General features: G+C 42.7%; 1 protein-coding gene across 2 annotated transcripts in view; it reads left to right on the top strand.

Annotated features, from left to right (window-relative positions):
* The window catches only part of Grik3 (glutamate ionotropic receptor kainate type subunit 3), a 218,546-nt gene that overhangs the window by 124,628 nt on the left and 81,294 nt on the right, over positions 1-12,624 (top strand). For both annotated transcript variants that reach the window (XM_059256111.1, XM_059256112.1), the window contains exon 2: positions 12,178-12,354. In XM_059256111.1, the coding sequence (XP_059112094.1) occupies positions 12,178-12,354 (177 nt within the window). The remainder of the gene's footprint in view (positions 1-12,177; positions 12,355-12,624) is intronic.

Raw genomic sequence — 12,624 nt, forward strand, 5'->3', positions numbered from 1 at the left:
TGTGTTGGTCGGATTTTCTGTCCTTATTTATTCATAGATTTTTTTTTTTTGCTTTTTTAACATTTATTTTTATTTTATGTGTGTCTTAATTGGAGTTTCTGTTGCTGTGATAAAACACCATGACCAAAAGCAACTTGAGGAGGAAAGGGCTTATTGATAAGTCACAGCCCACTGAGAGAAACCAAGGCAGAAACTCAAACAGGGCAGGATTGTGGATATAGAAGCCATGGAGGAGTGCTGCTTACTGGCTTGCTCCTTGTGGCTTGCTCAACCTGCTTTCTCTTAGAACCCAGAACCATCAGCCCAAAGTGGCATTACTCACAATGGGCTAGGCCCTCCCCATCAATCACTCATTAAGAAAATGCCCTCCAGGTCTGCCTGATCTTATGGAGGCATTTTCTCAGGTGAAGTTTCCTCCTCTCAGATGACTATAACTTATGTCAAGCTGACATAAAACTAGCCAGGACAAGGTGTATGGGTGTTCTGCCTACCTGTATGTCTATACACTATGTGCATGCAGGGCCCATGGAGGCCAGAAGAAGGCATTGACTCCCTAGGACTGGAGTTACAGATGGTTGTGAGCTGCCATGTGGGTGCTGGAAACCCAACCCAGATCCTCTGGAAGAGCAGCCAGTGCTCTTAACCATTGAGCCATCTCTCCGGCCTCCTCCTGTCCTTCTTAAATGCCTAAGGAAAACACCTTAAAGAAGGAAGAGCTGTCTCAGCTCCAAGTATTAGAGGTGTCAGTCTATGGTTGGTGGGTTCTGCTCTGTGGACTTGAGGTGACACTGAACAGCTGATGATAGAGCAAAGCAGCTCACTTCCTGGCTGACAGGAAACAGAAAGAGGGGCCAGGAAATGACAAAGACAAGATAAAGCCTGAGGAGTCATCCCAGTGACATTCATTCTCCAGCAAGGCCACACCCCCTCAAGTTTTCAGCCAGATTGGTATCACCAGCTGGAGATTAGGCTTCACCAGGTAAACCTGATGAGGAGGGCAGTGGGGGGAGTGTGTAATATTAAAATCACAACATCAGGTTTGGTTTGGTTTGGTTCTTTTGGTTTTAGAAGGGTTTCTTTGTTTATTTGTTTTTGTTTGGTTTTTGAAGACAGGGTTTCTCTGTGTAGCCCTGGCTGTCCTAGAACTCGCTCTGTAGAACAGACTGACCTCAAACTCACAGAGATCTGCCTGCCTCTGTCTTCTGAGTGCTGGGATTAAAGGCGTGTGCCACCACAGCCAGGCTAACATCCAGGTTTTTTTAAAAACTGATTTATTTATTTTATTTTGCGTATGAATGTTTTGCCTGCAAGCTTCTATGCACACCATTTGTGTGCCTGGTGCCCCTGGAGGCTGGAAGAGGGCATCTGATTCCCCACTGGAACTAAAGTTACAGATAGTTGTGAACTGCCTTGTGGATACTGGGAATTGAACTCAGGTCCTTAACCACTGAGCCATCTCCCAACACTATAACACCCACTTTTAAATTAGATTTTTGTTATTGAGTTTTAGAAGTTCTCTGTATATCCTAGATATTAATCTTTTGTCAGTTATGGCCAGTAAATACTCGCCATGCTCCAGGTTGTCTTTTTTTACTCTTTTAATTGTGACTTTGGATGCACATTCAATTTTTTTTTCCGTGAAGCCCAGGTTGTCTGGTTTTTTTCTCTTGCCAGCGCTTTTGACGTTTGAATCCAAGAAAACCACTGCCAAGTCCCCTGTCGTAACGCTCCTGCTTCCGCCCTATTTCCTTCTATGAGTCTGTAGTTTTAGACATTATATTTAGTAAGTAGAAAGTTTGAAATTAGGAACTTAGAGCTTTCTAAATTTGTTCCTTTTCAAGATTGTTTTGGTTATTCGAAGTTCAGTGAGCGTCTGTGTTGATTTTAGGATGGAGTTTTCTGTTTTATATATATTAAAAAAAAAGCATCAGGATTTTTACTAGATTACATTAACTCTGTAGATTGTTTGGAGCAGTATTGATACCTTGATATCATCTTGTCCTACCCATACCCATAGGATGTGTTTCTATTTATTTATATTTTCTTTTTTTTTTAAGACTTAGTTTATCTATCAGTGCTCTATCTGCATGTACGACTTTATGCCAGAAGATGGCATCGGATCTCACTATTGATGGTTGTGGACCACCAAGTGTTTGCTGGGAATTGAACTCAGGACCTCTGGAAGAGCAACCAGTGCTCTTAACTGCTGAGCCAACTCTCTAGCCCCTGTTTACATTTTCTTTAACTTTGTCCAGCAATATTTTGTAGTTTTCATCATGCAAGTCTATTATCTCCTTGGCTAAGTTAAATTTTAAGTTTTACACTGTTTAAAAATTATTACTATTGGGACTGGAGAGATGGCTCGGTGCATACAACTCTTGCAGGGGGCTGGAGTTCGGTTCCTACATCCATATAAGGTGTCTCACAATCTCCTGTAACTCCAGCTCCAGGGTATCTGACAACCTCTTCTGGATTCTGCAGCCATCAGAGCATGCACGCGCACAAACACACACCCCACATGCATATACACATAATTAAAAACTTTTAAATCTTAATGATACATTTTCATTCTTTTTGATGTTGTTATAAGTGGAGTTGTTTTTATAATTTTCTTCTAGATCATTTATTATTAATGTATAGAAATGCAACTGTATCATTTTGACTTTGTACTCTGCTTTACAAAACTTGCTAGTTCTAAGGGTTTTTATGAACTATTCAGAATTTCCTTCATACAAAATCATATCTGTGAATAGAGATAATCTTATTTTTTCTTTTCTAGTTCATGTGTCTATTTCTTTTTCTTGCCTAATTGCTTTGGACAGAACTGTCACTAATATGTGCAATACTAGAGGCAAGAGTAGGTATCTGCATTAGATTATTTTATAACTGACAAAATATCTGAGAGAAGTGAGTTAAAAGTAGGCAGATTTATTTGGTTTGCAGTTGTAAGGAATTTCAAGTCCTCTATGACAAAGACAATTCTGTGGCTGCAGTAGGTCATGGTCCTGGCTAGGAAGAAGATTCAGGGCCAAAGCAGGATACAACCCCTCAAATGCCTGCTCACATTCGCCTACCTTCACCAGCCATGTGTCCCAACCCCAAAGATCCCACAGCCTCCCAAATAGCAGATGTTCAAACACACAAACTGATGATGAATATCACATATTCAGTCCACAATGGCATCCTTTTCTTGTTCCATTCTTTTACACTGACTGTGTTTGCTGTGGGTTTTTCAGATATGACTTTTACTCAATTCATAGTTTCTCAAGTGTTTTTATCAAAAAAAAAATGAGATGAATTTTTCAAAATCTTTCTCTTCGAGCCTTGATAATCATATGAGGTTCTCTGCTTCATTTGGTATGACTTTGATCAAGTTTTGTGTTTTGAACTATCCTTGCATTCCAACAATAAATTCCACTGACCATCAATCTGTTCACTCTTACTCTGCATGCTTTTACTTCAAGTACTTTCTTGCAGACAATAAGCAGCTGGGTCTTATTTTCTTTTATTCAATGACTTTTGTAGATGCATTTGAGCCATTGATGTTTAGAGCCAAAGTTGCTATCGTTAGGTTAATACATCCACGTTTCTCACCACTTTCTGCCCTTGTTGTAGTATTTTAGTTTTCTACTCTGTCTCTGCCTTTTGCTTTAGTCAAACAGATTTTATGGTTCCAGTAGCTTCCATCTTTTAGAGTGTCAAGTGTACTTCTCTCTCTTTCCTAGTTGCCCCACAGTTTATAAAGTACATTTACAACTAACCCAAGCCCTCTCCCGAGTAACATCCCATCTCTCATAAAGCAAGTGCCAACCTTGCGTTGGTGAGGTCACTGATTTGGCTTATAAATATATAAGTGTGTGTGTAATTTTAACTAGTATTTCAAACAAGCAGCTATTTGTTAAATCCATTCTGAATAACAAACACATTATTTTGCCTTCACTTAATTTTTTTCTAGTGTTTTTCGTTCTCTGTTTTGGTCCCCATTTCTGACCAACATCATTTTCCTTCTCTCTAAATGTCTGTTTACATTTCCTAAAGTGCAGGTCCACTGTAAATAAATTCCTTCCACTTTTGTTGTTATTTCTCTCCACATTTGAAGGATAATTTCTCCAGGTAAAGAACTCTAGGTTGGCGTGTTTCTCACTGCACTTTAAATACTGCATTCCACTCTCTTCTTAACAAGGTGGTCTCCCGGAGAAGTCAGATATAACTCCCGTCTTCTCTCGTCTGTGGGGAAGGTGTGTTTTGCCTGTCTTCTGACAGGATTCTTTTTAATCTTTCACTTTCTGCTACTGGAAAATGTTATGCTTAGATGCGACTGGGGCAGGTAGCCTACGTGGTGTTTTCCAAGCATCCTAAACCTGCAGTGCAGTGTTTGACATTAATTTGGGAAACATTTTCAGCAGTTAACTGTTTCCGTTATTTCTTCTTTTCACAACTCTCTTCTGCTATTTCCACTTTGTTTTTAATTAGAAACAACCTGCAGCTCTCGGATATTGATATTGTGTCCTGTTGCTTTCTCCTCCCCATCCCCCACCCATCCTGCTTCAGTTTTGGTTTTGGAGATTTCTGTTGAGATTTCCTCAAGCTCATGGTCCACCTGCTAGGAGTCCGTCACTGACGTTCTTCATTTCTGTTACAGTGCTGTGCTCTCTAGCATTTCTTTTGTCTCTCTTTCTCAGAAGTTCATGGTCTTCTATATTGCCGACTTTACCACCAGAGCCCTTAGCATACTGACACAGTTTTTTAAATTCCTAGTGGGACAATCCAACATATTTAATATCTCTGTGTCTGAGTCTGCTATCTGTCTAAATGTTTTTGCTAGTATGTGTGAATGAGAGAGAGAGAGAGAGAGAGAGAGAGAGAGAGAGAGAGAGAGAGAGAGAGAGAAACAGAAAGTACTAGATAAAGGAACTGATGTATATTATGTATATGTGTGGTGTGTGTGTGTGTGTGTGTGTGTGTGTGTGTGTGTGTGTGTGTGTGTTGTGTAATGTTCTCTAGTCCTGTGATTAGGATCAATCTTTTCTTTTTCTTCTTTTGTTTTTGGGGGGAGTGCTCATGTACTTTGCACATATATGCACGCACATGTGGAGACCTGAGGCTGATGCTCAGTCTTTCTCAAGCACTCATCTTATTCCCTGAGGCAGATTTCTTTAGTTGAATCCGGAGCTTGCTGCCTCTGGCTACCCAGCTTATTCCAGGGGTCTCTGTCTCTGCCTTCTAAGTGCTGGAATTACAGGTGCCTTCCCTTCCCACCTGGCTTTTATGTGGGTGCTGGGGAATGGCTGAGCCTGAATCTCCTCTCTCTCGGGTCCGTTAGGGTCTGATCAAGGCTCTAGTCAACTAATTTCACTTGAGACAGACCTTGTGAAGAAGAAGAAAAATCTTTTAACATGTTTTAAAATCAGTTCTGTTCCCTTCAACTGTTGAATACACATGGGGACCTCTCCACCCCAGGATTCACTGTAAGAATCTAGAAGGGCTCAGAGATGAAACCCAGAAATGTGGGAACCTGATAAATGGTACTCCCTGGAGATTTTGTCCCTCAGGCTTATCTACAGTGAGTCTCCAGCAACTTGTCAATTGCAATTTGGGTTTTCCTACTGGATCCCATGATGATTTCCTGCTCCCAAGTCTCTGCTTCTGCAGACTTTCCTCACAGGTAGAACAAAACACCCAACAGAAGCAACGTAGTGGAAGAAGGCTTTATTTTTGGTTTACAGTTTCATGGTGGGTGAGGTTCAGCATCTGGGACTCCATCGGCAGCAGCAAGAGCTGGTAGACGGCTTGTTACGTCTTAGGTCGGGTCGGGAACCTGGAAGCTAAGACCTCCAGCTGAAATTGGGGCCAGCTATATAACCTTCCAGCCCATCCTTATGGTTTTATGCCTGATAGCTAGACCCTGTGTCCAAAAGATTCCACAGCCTCTCAAAACAGCGCCCCCAACTGGGAACCAAGTATTCAAGGACATAAGCCTGCACTTCCCATTATACTGGGATTCTTCTGTTCTCCAGTCGTTCTGGCCAGTTTGGGGGGAAAATAATTGCTCTATGACTTCATGCTTACAGACTCAAGAAAAGTCGATATTTCAGTTGCTTCTTAGGTGGAGTGATGGCTTACTTCCAAGTTTTTCAAACGGCAGACCAGAAACTAGAAGCCATAATTTTTTTTTTCTTTTCATTTCCCCAAATAATGAAAACAATCCAAACACCCCTCGACTGGCATATGGATAAATGAAATGCGCCATATCTATGCACAGTAATGACAGTTAACAATAAAACAGAACAAAGTACTCAGACATGCTACACATCGATAAACCTCAAACCTGCTGAGCACAAGAAGCCAGACCCAGAAGAACACCCAGGATGTGATTCTATTTGTATGAAATGTTCAGGGGAGAAAAAAAAAAATCTTTGGAGACAAAAAGCAAATTAGTGGTTCCCTGGGGCTGCTGGCGCAAGCAGTGAAATAGTCACAGGGGGGATTATTGGAAGATGGAGAAGTTCTAAAATTAGGTTATGGTATGCTCACATGGATTCCTCACTTCCTCAAAACCACCATATACACAAAACAGGTCAGTTTGGAGGAGTACAGATGATATCTCAAGAAAGCTCATTACTGAAAGGTATGAAGGTTGATCTAAAAACGTGTGACAGTATTAAATAAGGAATGGTTCCCTTACCCCAGTTCCTCAGGCCGACCCCCACCCCGTCTCACCCTTCTGTCTCTCCTGCTTTTCCTCAATGACAACAACAAACACAACACGTCATGGACATCTCCCATATCATTGCAGTTCTTGAAAACAGCCACACATGGTGGTGCACACCTTTAGTCCCAGCACTTGGGAGGCAGAGGTGGTGGATCTCTGAGTTCGAGGCCAGCCTGGTCTACAGAGTGTGTTCCAGGACAGCCAGGACTACACAGAGAAACTCTGTCTCAATAAGGGGGGGGGGGCGGTGAAATGTAATATAATTACATCATTTCCCCCTTCTCTTGCCTCCCTTCACCCCCTCCCCATGTACTTCCTTTGCTCTCGCTCAAATTCATGGTCTCTTTTTCTTTCATTGTTGTTATAAACACACACACACACACACACACACACACACACACACACACACACCCCTAAATATAGAAATATAACCTGCTCAGTCTGTGTAATACATGTATATGTCTCCAGGGCTGGTCATTTGATATAGCATAACCAACCTGTGTACCGGTCCCTGGGGAAGACCGTTTCTCCTGTTATCAGCATCCTTAGGTGCCTGTGGTTCTTGTCTATGGGTTGAGGCCTGGTGAACTTCCCCTCTTCCCTGTTAGCATCTCTGACAAGGTGGCATCCTTGTTCAGGTCTTGTTTAGGCAGCCCTGTTGGTGAGACTTCCTGGATATAGTTTCTCTGGCATTTCTAGGAGACACAAGCTCACAGCAAACCTCCTGGTCCTCTGGATCTTTCTGCCCCTTCTGCAATGCTTTAGGTACAGGAGTTGTGGTGAGGTGGTGTCCACTGGGACTGAGCTCCACAACTCTACATTTTGATTGGTTGTGGTTTTCTGTAATGGTCTCCATCTGTCCTGGCTGATTTTATGTGTCAACTTGACACAGCTAGAGTCATCAGAGGAAGGAGCCTCAGTTGAGGAAATTCCTTGATGAGATCCAACAGTAAGGCATTTTCTCATTGAGTGATCAATGGGGGAAGACCCAGCTCATGGTGGATGGGACCATCCCTGGGCTGGTGGTATTGTGCCCGGGTAAGATCCCCAAGCAAGACTACCACAGAGCCATTATCCGATGCAAGCACACAGAGGTTTTTATTAACAAAACAAGCAAGCTTGGTCTGCCATCCAACATCCGACACAGCTGGTGGAGGAGGACGGCCCGAGCACTCACTTTAAGGGGTTTATATAGGAAAGGTTTACATGCAGCTTGAGATTGGACGAGGGGGCTAGGGGTGAGGCAGTTCTTTGAAGTTACTGGCTGAACTATAAGCATGAGGATACGGTTGGCTAACAGAATTCAGGGTATCTACAGAGACATAAATTTTTACTCCCTATTTCCTGCTTTTGTTGAACCCGGGATATACATTCAGATTTATTGTTGCAGTTCTACTCTCCTGTAAGGTCAGCTTCTGGTCAGTTGAGTCCGTTACTCCCCATATCTTGTTTTGCCAAGTCCAGGATACATAGATTTATTGTTCCAGCCTTAAGTTCAACTTCTGATCACTTCTAAAACTGCTGGTCAGCAAATACCTTTGGAGGAGGGGAGGGAGAAGCATCTCTCAAGATGGCTACTGATTATTCCCTTTCAGTGGTACTGGGTTCTATTTAAAAAAAAAAAAAAAAAACAAGTTGAGCAAGCCACAGGAAGCAAGCCACTACGCAGCTCCCCTCCATGACCTCTGCATCAGCTCCTGCCTCCAGGTTCCTGCCCTGCTTGAGTTCCTGTCCTGACTTCCTCCAATGATGAACTATGATCTGAAATTGTAGGCAAAGAACACCCCTCTCTGCACCCCACCCATCCCCCGCCCCGCAACTTGCTTTTTGGTCATAGTGTTTTGTTGCAGCAATAGAAACCCTAACTAAAACACCATCTGTTACAAAGAGAAGTTTCTCTAATGAGGAGTCATACCATGAAATTTTTACAGTTCCATGGCTGTTCACGGCTTTCCGTCCCCTGGTTAGGTGTGTCTAGATCTTCTCCATACATGGCCATTAGGAAAAGCAGTGTGAGAGGACCCCAGTGCCACCAGGACGAATGGAGAGGTGTGGAGAGGCAGGAAAGAAGGAGAAGCAGAGAGTTCTTGTTGTTGCTGTTGTTTGGTGTGTTTTTTGTTGTTTATTTACTTGCTTGCTTACTTTGCTTTGTTTTCTTTTGTTGGGGGGAGCTGCAGGGGTGAGGGGAGGATATGGAGGGACCAGGAGGTGAGTGGAATTGAGGTGCAGGATGTGAAACTCTCAAAGAGCCAATAAAGAAGTTAAATTAAAAAGAAAGGAACGGAAAAGCATTGTGTGCCATTTCCCCATCTGCCAACAATGAAGCAGGGGCCCCTGCGTTAGAGTCTGCTTTCTCCTATGCCTATCAGATGAGCTAAACCAGCATCTCATTGTTGATTTCAGTTGAGTATTTAGTCATGAGGAAAGGTGACACCTCTCTCCACCCCCGATGGCTTGTTTCTGTTTTGTTGTTGTTAATGGAGTGCCCATACTTTCCCTTTGCACCTGCTCACACTAGCGTGTCTGTCTCTTTTGCTCGAATCTCAGTGCTTTTCATAACATTAACTTTTATGCTGCTGTCTGTGGTGCAGATATTTCAAGTTAGCCTCTCACCATTCAGTGTCGTCTGTGGTGATTTTGGTGCCTAGAAATCACTTGCTTGGCAGTCTTTCTCCCACATTTTCTGATTTCGTTGAAGTACTTAGACAGGCTTTTTCTAGCCCAATATTATATACTGTTCGCCCCTGTTTTCTATTTTTGGCAATTTTATAGTGTTCTTTTTCCCCTTTCTCTTATTTTCTTGCTAGTCTTTAATTCATCTGGAAATTGTTTTGATATGTGGAGATAAGATTGGAATCTGGAGAGCCAGGCATGTGTCTCAGTGGTAGTGTGCTTGCCTAGCATGTATGAAATCCTTGATTCAATCCTCGTGTCAAAAAAAAAAAAACCCTGAAATCCCAAATAATAGAATAATTGTCAGGACACAATTAATGAATAATTCATTCTTTTGCCACTGCTGCGAAACATCTTCCCATTCATGTTTTAGATACTTGTCTCCGCTTGAGCCTCTTTCTCAGGCTTTTTATCTCATTCTCTTGATCTCCTGTGTTTTCAGACGCCATTACAACATGGTTTTAATTATTTTGGCTTAATGATATATTTTAAAATCTGATAATACAAGTCACCTTTCATCGTTCCTGTAAAGACTTTTTTTTCCGTCATTATCTTATGTTTAGCTTTCACGTTTTAGAGTCATTTTGTCTAAGTGAAAGAGAAGTCTTTTGTGGTTGTGACTGGAGTTGAATTAAACTGAAAAATGACTTTGGAGAAAACTGAGACCTGAAATTTTACTTTTCCAAGGAACAGCAGCATTGGAGCTATGTGTGCATGCCTCTCCGTCTCTGTCTCACTGCCTCCCACCAGGATCTCACTCTGTAGCCCTGGAATGTCTCTGAAACACAGAGATCCACCGGCCCCTGCCTCCTGAGTGCTGGGATTAAAGCCATGTGCTACCACTTCTGGGTTGTTATCTCTCTTGCTTAAGTTGTTTAATTTGTTTGCACCGTAAACTATTAGTATTGCATCTTTGTATTTGGGTTATTATTTGTTGTTTAATATGTGTGCTGATGTTGTTAAGGGGGACCTTTTGCTGTTGGGTGTCCTTATGAGTTCTCACTGATAGAAAGAGGCACTGTTAATAAGTGCTAACTAGTTATTTAACTCTCCCTAACCATTCTCACCTGTCTTCATGGCTGGGAGTTGATTTTTTTTTTTCCATTGCACCCACGGATGTAGCTTGAGTTTTCTTGCCTGGCCAACAGTCAGGACAAATCTCTCTCACCCGCCAGCCCCACAGCCGCTCAGACCCAACCAAGTAAACACAGAGACTTATATTGCTTACAAACTGTATGGCCATGGCAGGCTTCTTGCTAACTGTTCTTATATCTTAAATTAATCCATTTCTATAAATCTATACCTTGCCACATGGCTCGTGGCTTACCGGCATCTTCACATGCGGCTTGTCATCATGGCAGCTGGCAGTGTCTCTCTCCCCCATTTTCCTGTTCTCTAAATTCTCCTCTCTGTTGGTCCCGCCTATACTTCCTGCCTGGCCACTGGCCAATCAGTGATTTATTTATTGACCAATCAGCAACACATTTGACATACAGACCATCCCACAGCACACGGATGCAATAGTAGCATTGATGTTCCAGGCGTAGCTAGCCAATTCCTGATGGGATCTGAGGCCTGCTCCATGGAAAAGAATCTGTGCCTTATCCTATAAACTTGCTCCAAAACCTATAGCTAGGCATATCCCGGGCCTTACAGAGAAAAATCTACTACTAATGATTTGATAAATTCTCATGCAGTTAAGCTGCCTTCTAATTTTTTCTGTTTATGTTCATAGATTAGGGCAACCTTGGTCAGAAAAGCCTCTGTGGGCTCTATGCAGTGGTCAGAGCAGAGATTCATACTTGGTCAAAGTGCTAAGAATAAGTGTGTGTTGCATATTCAGCCCTAAACAGGACATCCACATTAGCCCTGTGAGGCCCAGGGAATGTTGCAGAAGAGGGGGTGGAAAGACAGGAAGAGCCCGAGGCTAGGGAGGAGCGCCGGGAAATGCTGGCTTACGGGTGTGGCATGGTCACTGCAGTCCTGATCTGCAGCAACCACGACCGACTGGTGTATATGTGAGAAAAGAAAAGGTCACAATAGAGACAGTAGAGGGGGAGGGAGATAAGAGACGTATGGGGAGTGAATACAATCACAATATATTAACATTTACACCTTGTGCAAATAGGAATTTGCACCTTTGCAGAAGTCATGCCTCTCAATTCACTTTCTGTCTCGTTTTATGGGTTAGTGGCGTAGTGTGAATCTTTACCAACACTTTTTTTTAAAATTCTTCCTTTGACAAGAACGCCTCTAGTGTTTCATTAGATATTAGTTACTGCAATATTAAGGCTGATGTGAGCTAAAGTTGCTCGAAGGAAGTGTCTTTCCTGCTTCTGTGTTATTAAACATTCTTTATGGCAGTAGACACTGGATTTCATCAGATGCCTTCCTGAATTTTGAGAGTTGATCATATTTTTAATCTCCTTCAAACTATTGATGTGGTGGAATGGTATTCACAGATTCCTTTATATTGAACTGGTCTTGCATTCCTGAAATAAAACTATGTGGTCATGGTATGTTAGCCTTGTAATATTCTGGTAGATTCTACTTGCCAGAACTCTATTAAGAATTTTCATAGCAGTATTAAGTTGGTAATCTTATTTTGGCCTGTCAGATTTTGTTAGCAGGAATTTGCTAGTTGGGTAAAATGTATAATTTTTGAACATGGAAATTATCTAGGATCTTATTGAACACTGGGGTGGGAAGACTTTGTCTATATAACCTAAATGGAGCATCCTTGCTCCAGCCCCATCCTTCCTTCCCACACACAGCTCTGTCATCTCTCACAGGAGGAATCTTTGAGTATGCGGACGGCCCCAACGCCCAGGTCATGAACGCCGAGGAGCATGCCTTTCGATTTTCTGCCAACATCATCAACAGGAACAGGACTCTGCTGCCCAACACAACCTTGACTTACGACATTCAAAGGATTCATTTCCACGACAGCTTTGAGGCGACCAAGAAAGGTGAGCATGCAGATCCTCACTGTGCACTTCCAAATTGGGGGGGGGGGGGTGAAGCCTTTCCTGCTTGGTTTGGGGGCCTGATGCTTTCTCTTGCCTAGAGCACCCTATGCTAATCCCCCAGGAGCAGGGGTGGGGGCTGCGAGGAACTCCTAGTCTAGCCAGGCATAGTGCTGTAGCCTGTAATGCCAGCAGCCAGGAAGCCAAGGGAAGATCATGAGCTCCAGGCTCCAGGCCAGTCTGGGGTATACAGCAAGTTCGAGGTCAGCCTGA

Source organism: Peromyscus eremicus, chromosome 2 (assembly GCF_949786415.1).
Source record: "Peromyscus eremicus chromosome 2, PerEre_H2_v1, whole genome shotgun sequence".
Lineage (NCBI taxonomy): Eukaryota > Metazoa > Chordata > Mammalia > Rodentia > Cricetidae > Peromyscus > Peromyscus eremicus.